Consider the following 21,149-nt stretch of genomic DNA (forward strand, 5'->3'; position numbering starts at 1 on the left):
CTCGTCCACCACAAATCTTAGTTGAAATAACGTGGGGTTAAATGACGGTCTCTTATGTGAGAAGCCAGCATCCAGCTCTTACTGTACATTACATTACGTTACATTAATTTTTTTGACTACGCTGTCTAACGGAGAACGTGTGTTTGTTATTTCTGGGGGAAGGTAAATAAATTTGTCAGATGCATTTTTGCTTAATTTTCGTATATCTCAGTTACTGCCTGTCTAATTTATATTGAAACCACAACAAAGATAAAAAATTTAAAGGAACGTGGTAATCCCATGTCAGTACAAAATAATGTTATCATATTACAGTATATTTTCCTAAGCAAATACAAACTCTACAGTTATTAAATTTGGTACACGCGTAGTTATGGGGTTTCTGTATCATCTTAATTTTTTGCTTAGTGATATTTTTATAAACAGATTTTATTTATTCCATTATTTTTAATGCTAGACTAGTAATCTAATTTAGTATAATCTTGTTTATGACTTACTAGACTAGTATTCAAAAGTCCCCAGTCCGATTTCAGCCGTAGAAGTAAATTTACAGATTTAAAAAATAACAAGCGATTTTTTGGTTTAACTACAAGCAGTTATTTGAAGTCGGTATTTAAACATCTCCCACAAACACGTTCATATAAAATATTCAGGTTGACTTTTTGGCTACTGTGCCGGGGCACTGCCTTTCCACTGTGCGCTAACACTGTTTCCGCTGTCGCTTTCATCGTCTGTCATCTGCGGTGATATTGAGACCATGGTAATATCGTACATTTAAGTTTACTTCGGCGCATTAGATACTTAATATGTTTCCCATTAACACGGATACGTTCCTTACACCATCTAAACTAATTCTGTGTCACACACTTTAGCTGTTCTCTGGATACCTCACATTTCACGATGAATAATTCTCTCAGTTTTTACGTATTTGGATTTACAGCATAGAATTTAGTTTTTTAAACGTTCTCATTGACTGAATATACCAGATGTATAAATTGAGTTTGGATACTGGGTTACATGGATAAAAAGTGCACAAATGTGATTTTGTAAGGTCGTATTTTTTGTAATTCTGTAGCTTTTCTTTCCGTCTTTTTTGATAGATTACTGCCTCTTCTTCGGTGTAAACTTATCAATTTCATAAACAAAGGAAATCTTGGAGCACACTGTCTGACATCAATATTCTCACATCTCACCACTGTTGACTCACTGGCAGAGTGTCGCAGCTGACCGAGTATGAAAAGCGGATAACGACGCAGTAATTGCGCACAACGCAAAGACCGAGTCCCGGCACAGTCGTCAATAAATCTTCCTGTATTTAACACAATAGACAGTGTCCAGATTCATTCACTAATGATTCTCCATCATTGTGTACAAATGATAAATTTTCTTCTTTTGTGTAATTTTAAAGTATAAAATTCATGCTGTTTCCTTCTATTGGTCCTGGTATGTTTCCAATCCTAGGGGAGACTACTGTATGGATATTTTGCTATGATACTGAAGGAAAAAAATATATGAATGAGATCCCAAGGGCTTGTGGGCCTATAATATGCATAGTAGGTCTGTAACAACCAGTTACATTTTTTCATAAAAATGGATGTATTGTAAATCATGGAAAATTAGAGTGTTAATTCTCTCTCCAAGCCACAACGAGAAATTATTTTAATTATACGTATTAATTCTAATCTCACACGCAAGTCTCAGACATGTAGCATGTCGTACTCTGAAACCTTGAAAGTGTGCATTTAAAATTCGGATACGGCGAATTTGAGTTGGATGATACAGGTGTGAGTTGGTATAATTTTCTTTCTGTTTCAATTTAAACAAACGTTATTTGCAAATTTCATTTATTGTTGGTCTCCGTCTACATTTATTGCGAATAAAGTCTATCACAATCACAGCTAATCACCAATAGTAAGAACCTGAAAATTGTCTTATTTTTAAAATAGATCTTAAATGGATTTTTTTTATGTGAGGTGAGAACTGTGTACTGTAGTAGCTTTAGTGTTGGTGAAGTTCAATGTTTGGGCCGTGCTTTATAATGTTAGTTGTTAGCTGTTAATTTGTAGTAGCTACGTGGCGTATGTGGCTGACGAATTAGCAGGCTTCATATCAACTTGTCAATAGAATTCTAAAATAGAAGCCACTCTCTTGATGTTTGAATGTGTTCCAGCACATGTGCTAATGTCAATGGAGAAATTTGCATATGCCAGAGCAGAACAAATGTTTCTTATAAGTTAGATATTTCAATAGTAAAAAAAATATTCTTATTGAAAACTAACATGCGCTGTGTTTTGTCTGTACACATGTTCGTATTGTGCCCCTAAATGGAATAATAATGGCGAAAATGATGAGCAGGCCCTGTCTTTGTTACTGGTATTTATGTGGCAAGTGAAAAAGATTGTTACTAGACACGCGAGTTTTGTAGACTGGGACTCTCGACACCCCTGACGTAATTGAACATCTGTTTGCTGCTCTAAACAAAAGCTGTAATGACATACAAATTTTTTTTTTAGGAATTACATGAAGAGGTGGAAAGATAACGTTAATTCTTCATGCTTTTGTCTGTCACATTTTGAGGATTAAACGTCCCTGAGTTTTCATTTTCTGTCAAATTTTCTCCGCGCTTGACTGAAAGAGTGCACAGTTTTTGCAATGCAGAAAAATTTAAATTTCTGACTGTGTCGACTCTGGTAGAATAAATTAAAATGAGGTCTGGTTTAGTTTGCGTTTGGCGGGAGTCTTAGTAAGGCGATAGATGTCAGGTTAGGTTAGCATAAACCTGGTTTCAGTAGCCGTGAAAATGTTTTCACATTTTATATACTTTATAAAGAAAAATGTATTTCTATTTACTTTCAATGCAATTTGCAGATATAATGCTGCAATAAATTGTATTACTGTTCAACGCAAAGAAGGTTAATTTCTGTCAACTTTGCTCGGTTATATACTACGCTTGTAAGCTACTAATAACCAAGTTACAAGTTATCAGAAGAACATATCTTGTTACACTTACCTGTACTGGGTTACAACTTGGTATAATCTTAATCATAAGGGAATTAACTCCATGGAGCACAGACATTCTTGACAAGCTGATAGTCGCTCATTTATTAAATTTTTTGCCTTTTATGTATCATTACCGAGCTTGCCATTGGATCCTGTCCTGTCTGAGCCAGCTGAATCTAGTCCACATCCCATTTCTCTACTTCCCATTCTTGTATTATTGTTATCCCATCTATGCCTTTGTCTTCCAAGTGTCTTTTTCTTTCACGTTTCTCGACTAAAATAATACGCATTTTCCCCCGTCACATTCCCCGAACCGTATTGTCACCCTTATTAATTCCATTGTCTTATTAATAAAGCCAGTTACGCAAAAAATAAAAAAATAAATATTATTAAGCGCGTGTCAGTTACCCCTCCTTCCTGGTCCGTATATTCTTAAGCAAATTCACACGTCTCATTGGTATTATGTTACTAGAGAAACATAGCTAACGTTCAACTCAGCTGGCAGCTGGTCTGAGGTAAATTTGTTGTTTTGCTCAGGTATGTCATGTCGGGTAACTCGGAATTCTCTAGAATACAGACAAGTTTCATTCACAATACCCAGAGGAAAGACTGTTCTAATTTAAAATTAGTGTAAAGGGGATTTCCACATAAATATGAAACGCTGTCATTTTACTATAATTCACAGTTCATGAGAATTATTTAAGTATGCGTTGCTTAATTATTCTTTTCCATTAACAGGTTTATTACCATAATTTTTGTATTCATTAATAATTAGAGACACCAGTTGGCTTGTAACCCTCTCATAATTTGGAGACTCACATAACTAACTGTAATGTATGTGCACACTTAATATGATATAGTCTAATTATAAAAGAGCCTAATTAAAGTTTACGTTTGTGTCGTGTGACCCCTAACTGACGCAGAAGCAACCTAATCATACACGTAACGTTTCGCTTTCTGCTTGTTGAGGATCTGATAAAGGGACTCGTTTTGGATGACAGCTGTCTGCTTATCCGATCACTAGCATATGGATGGATAACCTCCCCCTCTTGTGTGACAGTTATTCTGGGGAAGCTATGTGAATGAAAATGGCGAAGTAGAACAGTTTTTTTTACATATCTATGTGTTAAGATCATGACGGCATTTTTGTGGGATTTTGGTTGTTATACGAATAACCTCTTTTGTATAACATGGAAACATAGCTGTGGCCCCAGCAAGATATGAACTCAGAGTTCCAGTGCGTACCATATCAGCTTCTTCAATTTACGTGGTTAGTTTGACAATTTTTCACACTGCATACGAGATATATCGTTATGTAACCGGGATTTGTCTCTCGTATACCTACATATTTTGTGTATGGTTATATCAGGGGACGGAAATCTTCCCTGGAATATTCTAAAACTAACATACATCATCATTTCACGTCATTATACCCCATTTCCTAAAGATAAAGTTTAATATTATCCTTCTTTGCCAAGTGGTCTTCAATGTTCAGATTTTTTGACTAAATTTCATATACATATGTTGTCTATCTGATACGTTCCATATGTCTCACGCATCTCATCTTTTTGGAATCTAAAATATGTCAACGTTAAAGCAATTCGGAGCGACTACAACAAATAAAAATTGCTACGTCAGTTGGCCTGCGCGCGCATCTTCCTATAGCGCGAGTTGTTTCTAGAAGTTTCTGGTGCAGCGTACTGGAAAACTAATGATGGAAATCGTTCTCTGCATTTAAACTTCGATACGTGTGATCTACTGCAAGAACTGACAGAGAAAAAGAATTTGCAAACCAAGCAGAAGATTGAACGAGTAAGATTTGTGGAAGCATTAACAGTTATTTACACTGTCGGGAGATTAATAAATCGACGTTTAAATTAAAGAACCATCCCTCGAGTCAGTCAGTGGTTTTGTATTGAAATATTTGAATATAAAGAGTTACAATTTTACCCGTAGTATTGTATGGGTGTGAAACTTTGGTATTTTACATTAAAAGAAGAGCACATATTGAGGAAGAATATTTAGACCTAATACGGATTAAATAGCAGGAGGCTGGAGAAAATTGTAAAATGAAACTTCAGTGATTTCTCTTATCGCTAAGTATTATTGTGATGATAAAATAAAGAACAGTGAGATGAACTGGACATGAATCAAATATGGGGGATTTGAAAATGCGTACAGAATTTTGATTGGGAAACCCGAAGAGAAAAATATGCTTTGAACAATATTAAAATGGATCACGGAAACAGCATTGAAGGATGTTGATTTGATTGGTTGGACTGAAGAGTATTGAATGTTTGCTTTCCGTAAATGCGAAGTATTTTTAGATTACGTTAGCGTTTATTAGCTTCTGAAAACGAATTTTACTTCATAAATTTGGATACTTATATAATTGAAACATAGGTATACATGTGTTTAGTCTTTGTATTAGAAACTTTCAGATCATAGACAAACGAATTATTCGGTCTAGCTAATAATGTGCTATCCAAGCCAAGATGGCTGGCAAATATAAAACTTACCAAACCCAAATCAGCAATAAATAAAGTAGAATATATCCAACACACTCAACATCCGCTAGACCACAAAAACTGGAAGATTATAGAATAAATATGGCATAATAATAATAATAATAATAATATCGTACAATTGTTTGAGTGGGTTTAATAACATTTCATTTCTGAATGATCTGATTTCTAGACCAGTATTCGCTACTGATCTCCGTGTAAACATTTCTCTATATTACACAACAAATAAGCTACTAATAACTTAAAATAACATTAAATTTTCATGAAGGCGTGTTCTACAACTGACAGTCCCCAGCGGTTGCGCTGTGTGTTTCAGCTGAAGAGTGATGCTGATGACATAGCTTGTTTTATCATTTGCATTTGGAAATTACATAGAAAATGACGTCACCTCACGGAGTTTTCGCTTCTCATATTTATTTATGTGGCTGTTTGGAGTAGGCGTGTCTCTGCGTAAAAATTAGGCCACGTTTTCATTATTCGGACATCACAGGGTGGAATGTAAGGGCACACCCTGCTGTTAGTGGTATAGTTAGATGTGAACCTTGGTAATAGTTGTGGACGCAGTTTTCAAAGGCGGATATCAAGCTGATATTTTCCTATCTTTGGCATTATACAGTCCCCCACATCAAAGAATTTAACTGATGGAAACTATAATATAAGGACAGCTAATCAAACTTTTGAAATGTGTTAGTGTTCGTTTCTCAGGGAAGGCAACAGTAAATTAAAATTATACTAAGAAAAAAATTAAAATAACTTTCGGGAAATTCATATTTTCATTTAACTAGAGCAGAGCGCTCCTTTCGGAGCTCCTCGGGGGGGTTGGTCAAGTTTTTAAAACGCAACCAACCCCCTTCGGGGGGGTTGGTTAGTTTCAAAATCTTGAGTAAGAAACTAAACCAACCCCCTCGAATGGGGGTTAAAACACTTGACCAACCCTCCTTCGGGGGGGGTTGCGTTTTAAAATCTTGAGTAAGAAAGTAAACCAACCCCCTCGAATGGGGGGTTAAAACACTTGACCAACCCTCCTTCGGGGGGGTTGCATTTTAAAATCTTGAGTAAGAAAGTAAACCAACTCCCTCCCGAATGGGGGGTTAGCTTAGTATCTTACTCAAGTCATTTGTTAACTCGGCATTGTTGTGTTGGTACAACAATGCCGAGTAAACAAATGTAACGTGACATTGTTTGATGACGTCATTTTTTGGTAGACGACAAATCACGAATTTTTATAGCAGAATATACTAACATTTCTTTCCTTGTCATGCCTAAAAACCTAAGGATTATAATATACAACAATGTAATTACGTCTGTATTTAATAAGTGTTTCAAAACTGATCTTTCGCTCAGATAAGAGTAAATGTATTGAAAGTGTACAAGAAGCAGATGTTGGCGAAAATATTTGAATCTAAATTAATTTTACGTAAATCAAGAGCTTCATAATATGTGATCTTAAATATTTGCCGACTAAATCAACAAAATTATTTCTCATATATTAATAAAGTATTTGTAGACAAAAGATTCCTTTTGTCGAGGACTAGAGAAAATTTTTGCAGTAGACTGTACACCAAGGAGACTGTTAGGAGTGTAGGTCTTAATTTTCTTAAGTCTAACCAATGGAAAGTCGAATGGATCAACGTCAAATGCGTCTGTCTCGTCAGTAAATACAACGCAAGCGTAGTCTTTTGTAGGAAGGGTTTGCACGGATATCAAACCTTTGACTTTTGTAAATTCTGAGCAGTATTCAAATATTTTCGGAGAGAAAACCCGTGCGCTCACGAGCGTGTGTGCCTACGTGCACTGAGATGAACACAAATTGGGAGGAGACATTTTGATTTCTGTCGTCTAACGGTTAATAACGTTTATATTCGTTTCTTGACTGAAATTATGAAAATCGCTTGTTTAATTTATTTTATTTAATTTATATGACACTTATCTAAACAAATAAGTGTTGATTCAGACAGTAAAATTTGCCGTTTCTGACCCAGATTTGTCAAATTCTTGGCCATTACCAGTATAATTAAATAAACCTGATTATATCATGAGATGTCCTTGAAATGAATCAACCCCTTCGCATACTCGTGTAAAAATTGGAAATTTGAACGCACGAGCCTGAATCCGCATTTAGATTCAAAACAACGTCGAACTGCTTGTGTCCACATAACTGAAATATGAAGACAACGCACGCATTTCTATATTTTATTGTTTTATCGCGTCTTATATTTGTCGAATGGAACAAGTTCATACCAGTAATGATATAATTTCCATGAGAGTCATTAAAATGGAATGTCTCATATTCTCTGTAACTTCAAATTTTTATGGGCCTTTCCAGTTGGGGCTGAAAGGGAGGGATTATTATTATCAGTCACAAAAATGAGAGCGCGCAGTGTCGCAAAACATCGAATACCTGGAGTTAATCAAGAGAGGAAGAGATAAACCTTCCTCTGCTTCATTTCCCGCGGTCAATAAAAGCGAGAACTGCAGTGAGGGGGAGGGTACACGAATCATAAAACTGTCAGGGGAAGGGGGGCAGGGGGAAAAGAAGAGAAGACAGATTTCTGTGGAGGCCAATTTTGTATCTTGCTTCACAGATGTAAAGTTTGTACTCACTTAACTTGTCTTCATCTTATCATGATAAAATATTAAGAGGTACGAACTGGTATTGATTTGTAGAAGTGGCTTAGGGCAAAAGATCGTATAGATATAAACGTTTTAAAGTTTTTCGTGTTAAAGGCTCTTCCCGACTATGGTATTTCCAAAGCTTTTCTCAGACACTACAAATGGTGGTCAGGGAACGCGGATGGTTCACAGATGACGATGACCCAGTATATGTTAATCTTGTCTCAAGAGATGTCTTAAAGAGAACCTACCGTAAACGATGGATTTGTCGAGGAGGTTCCACTGCGTGGCCCCAATACTCGCCTGACTTCAATTGTATGGATTTGTTTACGTGTAAGAACACTTACCGTCCCTTGGTTAATCGCGTTTTAACAGCGTAGAAACTCCTTAGCGGTGCATTGTTCGTCATCATACGATTTATGCATTCAAATATTGAAATTGACCTCTTGTAAATTCATCAGGAAGCTGAAAGCTTTTATAATCCTCTCAGTTTTGCAAGCCGAAAGGAAGTTTCTGCGGACCAGTAGCGAATCCTGGTGCACAAATATAATATTAGGCTATTAAATTCCCCCAAAAAATCGCACCCCAAAACTAAGGAGTTATAATAATAAAAATAATATTAATTTTAAATATGCCGCTGTTGTGTTATGTAGTTAAACTTTTGTTTAACATTCCTCCAGGTTTAGTAGTCGGACCAAACACACGCCACTGTAAGACCCGTCCAAAAACACATTACAAAATTTTCAGATACTAATGTATATTTAAAATTCAAGACTTAATTAGGTTCTTTTATGTGTTGCATAAGCGCGAACTGACCTTGAGACCGAAGGAAGAATAAACTGACTAGACCTAGATTTAGCGAAGTGTCGTGGAGGATTAGGTTAGGACAGCAGGTAAGAGTAATGTTTTATAGCAACTCAGTGAGGATTATGCAGCAACTAGAAAGTTTCGTAACGAAATATTTTGCAGTCAGGTATTCGAGTATATTAATTAGCCTAACTGTACAGCGCATGCCGCGTCCGTGACAGGTCTTGAGTTCGAGAACCCGCAGATGCAGCATTGTCATTACAAAATTGCATCGTGAGGAATGGGAAATTTGATAATACGCTTAATTGAACGACACTTTGTCTTATTTAGTGACTTAAAAAGACCACCAACGCGAAGAGGCATATCCATTACTTCTTTATAACGCATTCTCAGCGTTCAAACAACATGTCAGTATCGTTTGAGAGAAGCCCAGTTTTAAACCAGCAGAAAAATCCGCTATCATGACAGGTTTACTCGGATTCTTTTAGAACTTCCAAGTAAATAATGGACAACGTTTATAACAATTCAGGTTAGCTTCCTCTAGTCTCTTTTCAGTTTGCAATTCATTGTCATTTTAACCAATCATTGTTTCTAAATGATTCTGTACCTCCTGTACGTATTTTCGAAATAAGAAATGGTGGACCCGGGGATGCTCCTCGAATGAATTTGTAAGAAGAGTCTTTTGAGCACAAGACAGCTTAAAATTTGAGGCGAACAATCGAACTGATGTGTATTACGTCAATAAAGATCTCACAATATACGGAACTGTGCAAAAATCTTGACACACTGGCCATCCCAGGATGTAAAGTTGCATCAACCTGAAAGGCGGTCATTTGATTATTTAAATTAAGAGAGTATTTATATAAGTGAAGATATGACAAATAGTTTTATTAAATGTAAAATCTAAAGTAAAAATCATATTCACATGCGTCTTAATTTCAAGTGTCCTCACTTTTAAATCATTCTTTACATGTAAATAATTCGAATTTATCATCATTTCATACAGAAAAATTGACAAGTCTGTATTTAATTCTTATCAAACATTTTTCGAAAACGACATAAAAGCTGGTATGACTTCCTCGCCGCGATGTTTACGAAGATGGCTGTCTTCTGGGTTGTACGATCCTGTAGTCTGGTGGAAGTTTACCACCGTTGATAAGATCGCCCTGATGATGGAGGAAAGAAAGACCTCTGAAACATTGGTAAGCTTCTACTAGAATATACGGTGAAACAACCCAAAATACAGCCATCTTGCGGCTGAAGGATGTTGACTGCTTTGTTTCATGTAGCTGGATAATTTGTTGACACAATATACATAAATATAAAATACATGGTAAAATAAATAAAACTGTAATAAATTGCTGAGCACAGTTGAACTGTCATCGCGGTGAATTGTATGGGCAAGGCTAAACTGGTATTCCGCACCGTCGCATCAACCATTTTAATATTATCATTGTTTCAATGCAGGGATCTGCAAAGCTATATCTTCCCTTCAGGTTTTACGACTAAAATTATGTACGTATTTCTTATTCCCCACATGCGTACTTCATGAACCGCCAATCTTATTTTTTCTTATCTGTGGTACTACAATCCTTGAAGGGCCTTGGCTCCCTCACAAATGGGAGGTTACTTGATGTATTTAAACTTTTTATAGGGCTTCCTGCAAGAGGGATATTGTTTTTTTAATTTGGGAATTTTAATATTAATTGAAGAATGAAAGTTATGAACTTCCTCACTACATATTTTTCCCAGTATTCTGTTATCTCACAGTTATTTTGCACTCTCTTATTCGACACATTACATACGTAGTTGATATATTATCGTAAAATAACCTAATGGCATAATCATAATCGTTATGTAATGAGTGGAGTACAGTACAGCTTATTTTCTGTCAATAATAATTGACAGAAAGGTGAGAAGCCGCCAGCTAACCGCCTGAGCTACAATATGGCCGTCGTGAACAATAATGAAGTCTCAGACACTGTACATCGTCCGAAATAATTGTCGATGTATTGTGTCAAACGTTTATAGAGACAAATGGATTTATTCATGCAGTGACGCGACGTAGATCCTACCGTCAGATGTCCAGTGACGTATACACCCACTTTCAAACCATCAAACGCCATTTAGCGTTACCTTGGTGTCAGATCTGAAGGAGACTTTCTTACGACCAGGTGAAACTTTGCGATAAGTAATTTAGATTTTGTGTTTCTTACATTTTAACTAGTGGACGGAAACCGCTAAATTTCGGAGAATAATGAATTATTTCTGTCGCGTATTTATCTGTTACTCACATCATCCTAGTCTTAATATTTTTCGTTCTTTACCTCCTTTAGAGGTATTCTAAAAACTACCTAATGGTGTTAGTACTTGTACAACAGAAGAATGTTGTGCTATTTAGCGTCGTTGATGAGAACTTTGAAAATCATACAAAAAACACGCAACAATTTATAAACTTTATAATGTAACTAAAATATATATATGTAAATAGGTCATCGTCCACGAATTGTTTCTTCTCGTGATGTTTATAATCTTCAGAAGTACGCGTAGGGGCCATATTGATTGTCTATTAACATTATGTCGTGTTACATAAACATGATCACGCTAGAGCGTGGTGTGTCAGAGGGTACAGATTCGAATCTCGGGGTTCGCTAATCTTTTGTGACGTCGTTTTATCGTTCAGCTTTTCTGAGGAGGTACTCTTCTCTTTTAGTTTCCCTTCGATGTGTTTATCGCGGGTTTCTCAGATTTGTTCCGTTCTATCACGTAGCAGGATTCCCACGAAGTGTTTTGTTTGGGCGAGGCCACTCGTGGTAAATCCACACAATTCTCACGATTGTGACGATATGTAAGTTGATTCTTTATCCATATTCTATTTCTGCCAGTTTTTGATTGTATACGCTGGCTTATAATAATATAACCAATATCGTCTGCCACTTTCCATATATTTTTAAAGTTAAAAATATTTACTGTAAGGAAAAACGAATAACGAAGGAATTGTGGAAAATAAAATATGACACCGATCATTTTTCACCACAAATAATGAATGGGTATTGCTTTACATTTTTGTAATACATACGTAGTTTCCTTGTTTTTCCATTGTTTTCATCTTGGCACTTCCGCCTAATACAAGCATTGACTTTCTCTTTGTAGACGTTTATCGTTATCTTGTCACTCAGCCCGTAAGGATTTCTTTCGCTTGGGATTTGCAAGGCCTCTGCTTACGAAGGACAATAACAAAAGACGATCAGCGCCACTCACTGTAAGCGTGATTGAAACCGATTTATCGATATACTTCAACTCGCTGCCAGTATCGCACCGCCGCCATGTTAGCAACTTAATTTGACGTATTGATAGTAATTCTCTGATGGTCTGAGACACGATCGATTCAATATTGCACATTTTCTGTGTCCTGATACATGGGGTTAGCAGAGTGTATAAAGTGGTCAGTATACAAGTTGAGCGCTAATGTGACTGAGGTTTTTAGTGATCTAAGTTTTGTTGTTTTCTGGGATGTAGCGTCGAGTCAGCAATGACCTCAGAAGACGGCCATCTTCTCTCATTTACTTCCCGTCTCAAACAATACAAATTGATTAATGTTGCTTGAAATAATCGCCATTTATTTTGAGAATGGTACGAAAACCATCAATATTGCCTGTGGACGGTAAATATAATTACCACTGCACATTAAATTGTTAATTATATTTAAAAAAACATGCATAATGTTTTGTTTTTAAAAGCTTGACGAAGGAAAATGCCCAAAATATGCATTTGTTTAATAACACATCTTCTTCAAAAAACTTTAGTGTTTACAAAAAGTTTGCTTTCTATTCTGAGAATCAAATTTGAGGGACACGAAGGGTTATAAACGTGAAGGCACGTGATACACATTACATAGTTGCAATTTATCTATAAATGTTTAAAGAAGTCACCGTGGCCTGCGTAAAACGCTGCTCTCTGTTGAGCAAAAAATCAACTAACAGCGTTTCTGAGATTATCGACCCGAAGATCTTATGCCTTTTTTCCTTTAACCTAAGAGAAATCAAATCAGTGTTGCTCTTGGTAAGTTAATACGCGATTCTTAATCGGAAATATTCTCCGTGGACAGAATATAAATAAATCAGATATTATAAATATCTAATAGAACATTATAAGACCGTGTCAGTTAAACGAGGTTAAAATATCAGTAAGACTGCTCATCAGACGAAGAAATACATCAAACTTCCTGCCGAAACGACGTAATTGTGTTAGTCTACAGTTTCATACCACAAATCGGTCTGGATACAGAAAGTTTTCTGTTAAGAGCTTCTGTAGATTACGGTCTGTTGATGTTTTTCTGATAGAAATTCGACTCCTGAGGAAGTTAAATGGCACCAAGTCACCATAAAATTCGCTTTAAAATGTAACATGTTGCAAATTCGCTCTAAACAACTGTAAAGTAGTGACATTTCTCATGTGTTAAGTGCACACGGAGTGTAGCAGAGAAGTGGATCAATATGCTAGAGTTTGCTGAGGTAATTACTGACTGGCGTCCGGCGGCCGAGGGAGGATTTTGGTTGGCTGAAAGTGATGCAAGGGGAACAAGGGGGAAAGAAAATGACCAAGGAAGTTTTCCTACGAGAGAGACTGGAAGGTAGGATATTAAGTGAAGGAGTGAGCCGATAACCCAAGAGCAAGAAAGCCTTGGCGAGGGGACGGAGTGGTACCTGGTTTCTCTTTCTGTCATTCGTATGTGCAGGATTGGGAATTAATTGCAGGGTTGGTACACTTGAATGTTATCAAAATGGCTTCGGGGCCTGCCCTGTGCCAGCAGACGAACTGAACACATTGTATGCGACGAAGTAAAACGTTTTAATTTTGCGTCTATACAAAGTAGTAATTAATTACTTTCGAGAATATTTTGGGTCGAAGTTATACGAAATAGAAAGGAACTGGAGACACTTTAACAATGACGAGCTTCAACGTTTGTATTCTTTGACGTTGTACATAAATGAAGAATGAGATTAGGTTATGTAACACGCATACTTGAAATACGTACAAAATTCTGATTAGAAATAAAGATAATATTATAGAAATTTCTGTAAAGAAGCGAACTGAGTTGAAATGTCACAGAAAAAGTTCTAAAATATATGTTTTTGTTAATAAATTCGCTTGTCTATGGTCAGATTGGAAAACCGAACTATTAAATCAGAATGACGATGAGCCATAAGTCATGGATAAATAAAGGAAATAGCTTTTACCTCTGTTTTACTTTCGGAGGGCTCGGAAAACTCATTAACATTAATGTTTTTTTTCATTAAATAAGGCAGACGCATTGGCGTCTTTTTTTTTAACAGACGTCTGGCATAAATCGTTGTAGTTAATGGAAAGTACAGAAAAGCCACAAACGGACAAATACAAGGAGATTAAAAATGACGAATTATGACGCCAGATGTACGCTTACATCACTTCCGGTTTGGGACAGAATATTTCAAGCGTATGGTTTGTGATGTACATGGTCATGTCTTTTCACTGGATTATGATACCAAACATTAAGCCCGTAAAAGAGCAGCTAATGATTGGTTTGAAAATAGAGCAAAATTCCAGTATTTGGTAACGACGTTAACAGATCGGAATTGCATTTATGAGGAAATTAGATCAGATCAGATCTTGAAAATGTTTGCAACATTTTAGTTCAGAATATTTTTTCTTCCCTCCTTCTATCTAAAAACTTGAAGATTAAAAAAAATATGTAAAACTATAATTTTACCCGTTGTTTTGTGCAGATTTGAACTTGAACTATCATGCTACGAGAAAATACAAATTGACGGTATCTTAGAACAGAATACTCAGGAAAACATTTGAAACTATTGTGACTGGAAATTTGAGAAATTAAATGAAGACTAGTTACACGATTTGCAACCTTCACCAAATATTTTTAGGTTGGTCAACTCAAGGATTATGAGCTGGACTGGGCATGTAGCGCGCACAGGTGAGATGATAATAGTGGACTTAAAATGTCGGTTGGAAGGCCTCTAGGTCGGAGACTACTCGAAAGACCTAGACATAGATGGAATGATTCTAGGTCTGTTAGGAAAATCTGATTTGGGGATATGCATTAGATCATCTGACTCTGGATATGAACCTGTAGAGGGATTTTGTAAACACATTAATTCCATAAAGTGTCGAGAATTTATTAACTAGCTGAGCATACTACGAGCATATCAAAGAAGGACTCTACTCCAAGTAGTTAAAGAATGTTTACCACTTCATAATTCATCGTGATGTCCACTTAAACTTCTTCTACCGTAAGTTTTACATACATGTTACACAAGCCAACAAATGTTATTCACTTGTACTAGTAATATTTATCACACGAAACGCGTTTCAAGCATCACGGGGTTATCATCAGTGGCGTATTTCACTGTATATATTACAAAATTAATTTAACTTCTTTTGTTTCAATGAAAATGTAAGCAATTTTAATTTGCTGCATGTCCGTGAAGATATCATGGAAAAGTTAAGGTTTATTTGTGTAGAAATTATGGCCTTGTGGAGTGTATTACGTTTTAAAAGTTGATGTAATAAAATATATAAACCAGTTCAGACGAGTTTTGAATACAAATATTATGCGGCTGTTGACAAAGTTACATTTCGAGAATATTAAGAATATTTTTCCCCAAGGACAATTTAGGCAATTGATGGAGTTATGTTGGTGACGCTTTCGGGGTTCGAACCTAGTATTCAAGTTTATATGGGGTCTAATTAAACCACGCAGCCACCGAAATCGTTACTGTTGTAGTTAATGAGACATTGAGGCGCATAATTTGAGATTGATTAAATTAGTTGGAACTCGTCCTGACTTTGACTAACTGTCTGAATCAGACTTAGTTTAACGAAGCAGAAGACAGGCTAATTACAAACAAGTTTTCATCGGTAATGTGACTCGCCTCAGGTCAATATCTTTTTCTGAGTATTTACATGTACGGTCTGCAAGGAATGTAAAAGTAAATTGAAGAAAGTTTTGGGCTCCTTTAAATGTAGCAATGAATCTTTGTCCTCCAACTCTGTGACTGTTAGATTTTCAGAAAGCACTCCGATGCAAGATGCTAATTACCACATTTAATGTAATTAGTTCTGTACATAGTGATTGACCTTCTTTTGTAAAATGGTATCATCGGAGCAATAGTCCTAATTATCTCTACAGGTTCCTATCTTCAGAGACCAAACAAATAAACAAACACAGATTAAATACTTTTGCCTCGAGAGGAATTCGAACCATTGATCCAATATTTCATTTTTGTTCAAAATAAATTAAATATAAGCACAGTTCTATGAGAGTGCACCGAAAACTTTAATTAATGAAAGTTTCCCAATATTTTCGTTATTTATTTGTTGTTCATTTAATGACGCTTTGAGTAGCATAGGATTCACATACCTAGGAGCTTCTCCTTTCCAGTTTTAAACCTCAGTTCACTTTGGAAATGACAGACGGACACATATAAATAATCATATCATTTTTGCAGGTAATAGCGTTCTTAGCCTTATACACGTGCAATACGACACGTTAATGGTGCAAAGATAAATTGCTTTGCAGCATAAGATAGTGAATATTTGCGGGGCTGAACTCGTTTGTATTGGTAGAATATGTGACTCATCAGGAAGTGATAACACGGGGTATCATCCAACAAATATGTGGCGCACATGTTCTTAAGAATATTTGTTATATGTAAACCTTGTTGTAACACACATGCAGTTCTTCTAAAAAGACTGATCTTAATTTTGGCTTACATGTTTGCATAGATAGTCTATGTATAATATTAAAATGTTCTTTGTTGAATTAATATTCACCAATTTGGAATACGAAGAATGTATTTTTGTAACAAACTGGACCCAATGCTTTACAAATAGAGTACTCAGCTATAAATCTTTCTCAGAAATAACTTTTATTTATTACCATGCGGCATATCCCAGTTAGCTTCCAACATCTTAGCTGCAAGGGAACGTAGCAGTGTTGCGTAACAACAGAGTTACTTATTCTTTAATTGGTTACATTACAGCTGTCTTTTTCATGTTATTTATTGACAATAAGAATCCTTCCATGAGAAGTTAAGATTCGGCTTATTCTGAGGTAATATTTAATATTTCGTTATTTTAAATGTGATTTGTTAAAAACATTTCACCTCCTTGGACAACGTAGTTATAATTTTAATGATCGCTCATATTTTCCGAAACATCATTTGTTCACTGTTACATAATCCAGGCATCTTTTATACAAAATGTCTGACTAACAAACAAACTCTTTTCGGATCTCATATGACTACCTTCACTGTACAATGCTTATGTATATAATTCTAGTAAGCTATTAAAATTGACTTGTTAGAACATTGACATTAGGTGCTATATCAGAACCAAATATATAACTATTTAAGACTTAAGAAGGCCCTATAAGGACCGAAACGCTTCTGTTTGTTAGTAAAATAATACGTAATGATGGTTGGTTTATGTAACATTGTATACAGAATCACATGGCATGAAGATTCTCAAAACATTTGTTCATATATTACAGAGAAAATCTCAGTTTGAATATTTGTGTTACTGCAGTGTTTAATTTACAGATTATTGCCCTCCAACCAAAGTGTTTAAATAAAGACAAACAATTTATATACAGAAAAATATGTATAAAACTTTCGGTCGTGGAAACCTCACCCTATGGGAGAATTCGGTAGAGAAACGGAAAAGTTAGTGCAAAACCGGTGTAAGGGTATTTAGCTCCCTACGTCAAACTTCAGCCTTGTGCCTCTTCCAAAATTCTCTCCGATAGTGGACATTGGTGCGAAAAGAAATCTGAATTTATAATTTAAGGTTTAGTTTTCGTGTTAAATAATAAATAAGAATAATATGATACTGAATATACATGTCATTTTTAGCACGGGATAGGTCGTGTAATTGACGACGATGACAAAATGGCTAAAGGAGTTCATTCACGAGCCAATCTGTCACGAAATGTGTCGACTGATCACGCCGTCGACTTAACTGTACACACCCATCAACCGTTTGTATACGATACCAAGTAGCGGGTTGTTGGCACCATATTACAAAGCCGATAACTTGAACACGCATTTATTCTGTCCTTCTACCTTTCTTTTTCTGTTATAGACATGTATTATATTCTATTTTACTACATTTATTCTTTTATTCATTCTTCTTCTGATTTTGCTGCCCTGGGAGACCGCCTAGTTCTCCAAGTAGTCAAACTTAACCTAACCTAACCAACCTAAACTAACCTAAACTAACCTAACCCAAACTAACCTAACCTAACCTAAACTAACCTAAACTAACCTAACCTAACCTAACCTAAACTAACCTAACCCAAACTAACCTAACCTAACCTAAACTAACCTAACCTAACCTAACCTAACCTAAACTAACCTAACCTAACCTAAACTAACCTAAACTAACCTAACCCAAACTAACCTAACCTAACCTAAACTAACCTAACCTAACCTAAACTAACCTAACCTAAACTAAACTAACCTAACCTTAGTGCAGGGGTTCTCACCCTTTTTCGCTAGCGTACCACTAATTCTAATTTAACACATTAAATGTACCACAAACCAAATGCGTCCAGGGAAAACTTATTCATGTTAATATTATCTTTTGATTTTCTTACTTAGTTCGCTTACCACTCAACATTGGCTCGCATACCACCAGTGGTGCATGTACCATAGGTTGAGAAACGCTGCTGTAGTGGATTACAGTAATATTGAATATAGAAAGTGGTAAAATTGATATAATTAGCTCTGAATGCGATCTTTTGATCAGCTTATAGGCCCTACACCTGAGGTTTTCAAAGGAACCTCCATTTGAATGTTATCGTGCATGAATTTCTTTGTATTTTACTAATATTTTGCTGTGATATAATGTTAAACATTTACGCACGTGTTGAAAGTAATTTTTCCATACTAAGTGGACTCTAAGAGAATCCTGCCACGACATGTTACTTGATACAAGTCTTGTTATTTTTTGTTATAGTTTCACACCTCGCATATTGCACATTTGATTCAGCTGGCGGCTTCAAGATAATAGAAACATATTTAGAGTAGAAATGTGTTTATACTTTTTTCTTCTTAATTATGAGAACTACAGTGTACCGGTACACCCAGCTCTGCTTGGCTATGTTCATCCACGGTCCGGTACCCACTCTGACCTGATCTGATATCATTACGTGCTCTTGCGCAAACAGTTGAGCAGCGTGTTAGTAAAGAACTTGTCTCCGAAACCTCATTTTGCCTTAATCTCGATTTTTCTAACTCCCATGCTTCAGAAACATTTAAATATTACGCAAAATCGTGAGTAGTTACAAATAACTCAAAATGACAATCAATATTCCAGCTGAATTTAAAACCAGAAATAAATTAATTTGATATCACAGATATTTTATGCATTAGTCCAGCAGTTGTCTTGGTAAGCTAGATCTATAAGGGACGTATTTCAACAAATACTTTTTTATAACACATCCGCTGTAGACAAGCGCTATTTTAAGAACAATCAAAGCAAAGAATGTGGGGTTTCGAAAATATCCTATAATAGGAAGAATTGGTCTTTTTTAAGCGCGTTCACAATCAAACGCGCCTTAGTTTTACCTCGTCTGTCCGTCAGTTTCTTCGCTTGGAACATTTCCAGAAATGCTGAACGGATTTTCATTATATTTTACATTTGTAAGTTTTACTAAAATGTGTAGACATGCCCATCTCTAGTTAAAATTTGTTAATATCAGTAATTCAATTAATTTATTTAATATGTAATAATATTTGGCCAACATCCAAGGCGAACGCAACATCAGGGAACTTCAGAAAACTGCCATTTTAATATCTTCATACGTCATTCGAAAGACGCTGTCGTAAAATAGATAGTCATATCTAACAATAACATTATATAATTCATGTAGCATGTGTTAAAAACAAAATGTATTCAGGAAATACCTACTGCACTATGTACCTTAGGTACAAGGTTTGTCTCGGGTACATGGAAGCATATACTCTATAAAGTGGTGAATATTTAATGGGATAATAATAATAACGGGTACTTACACGGAGACCTAAGGATAAGTGTTTCTGCGTTCGGAGGTAACTGGGTAGTAAATCCCCAGGCTGCCTTGGTTAGCATGCTTAATCTTATTGTTGTAGTGGTAATGCGGATAACAGTCAGCAACCCAGATAACTCTGTTGTCATTGACGTCATTCTAGAATGTTAATTTTTATCATCTGGCGAACGGACAAGAATTTTTGCTCTCTACGAAAATTTCATAACTTGTTTTGAACTTTGAACACTTAATTTTACGTTTGTCTCCAAAATATGACCCGGACTGAGAAATTAATATAGATATAACTTAGACATAATGTACGTAAAAATAATATTCCTTACACTTCTTTCTGTAGTGAGCCATTTTTATTACATTTTTATTTTAAACTGAATTACAACTAAGAGGTCGTATATTTTCTCAGTTGTTATGATGTTACGCTATTTTGTGCTGCTGTGTTGTTATCTGATCATTTAAATTGCCTCGCTTTAACGTTAGGCTGCATGTGTGTTACTATCAGGGTATTTACCTCATGAGTACTACCTAATTTTAAAAAAAAAACTATCAGTCGATTTACAGATGTGGTTTTCTGTTTGTGTTCCAGGTAAGTCTTCACTTCGGACACTTGATTAACTGAATAATACGTTGGGTTCCTTCAATGTCAGATAAACTGTAAGTAGCAGTCTATTTATGCGACTTAATTTATAAAGAGTAATGCACAGTCAGTCATTTTGCCACATCTTCATTTTGGATTTGATATTGACCGAAGTCTACGGAAACGTTGTTTGTAATTCTGTCACTGAAATAAACCTGTTAAGTATCCTACTTTGTTAAATGGAACGTAGAGTATTTACCTTTAAGCCTATCCGTGATTAGGAATTATTTAACTTGAAAATTGCGATACAACGAATTTCCAAAAATTATTTTTTTCGCAGAGAATGGACAACGTGAATATAAAATTATCTCATGACGATGTCTGACCATTTTCAAGGATGTTTAAAACCGTTTAATGTACCAAATTTTGGTTCACAGTTTGTTGTACCATGAAAGTGTTACAATATGTACTTAAAAATTACCTCTGAAGTGTTCTAATAACGTTTTTCAGTGAATTGAAGACAACGTGACTTCACAAAACGAACTAATTT

At 35.7% G+C, this 21,149-nt stretch overlaps 1 protein-coding gene across 3 annotated transcripts in view; it reads left to right on the forward strand.

Moving 5' to 3' along the window:
• ss (aryl hydrocarbon receptor spineless) overlaps window positions 1-21,149 on the forward strand; it is a 265,001-nt gene that overhangs the window by 28,985 nt on the left and 214,867 nt on the right. Inside the window, exon 1 of one of the 3 annotated variants that reach the window (XM_087346400.1) lies at window positions 20,620-20,676. The exons of the other annotated variants lie outside the window; for them this stretch is intronic. Coding sequence (XP_087202526.1) covers window positions 20,663-20,676 — 14 coding nt within the window. The 5' untranslated portion in view covers window positions 20,620-20,662. Of the gene's footprint in view, window positions 1-20,619; window positions 20,677-21,149 lie in introns of those variants that run through there. 3 annotated transcript variants of the gene reach the window in all.

Source organism: Zootermopsis nevadensis, unplaced genomic scaffold (assembly GCF_977971745.1).
Source record: "Zootermopsis nevadensis isolate Lab colony 2312 unplaced genomic scaffold, Znev_1.0 Znev_ptg000010l, whole genome shotgun sequence".
In the NCBI taxonomy this organism is placed as follows: domain Eukaryota; kingdom Metazoa; phylum Arthropoda; class Insecta; order Blattodea; family Termopsidae; genus Zootermopsis; species Zootermopsis nevadensis.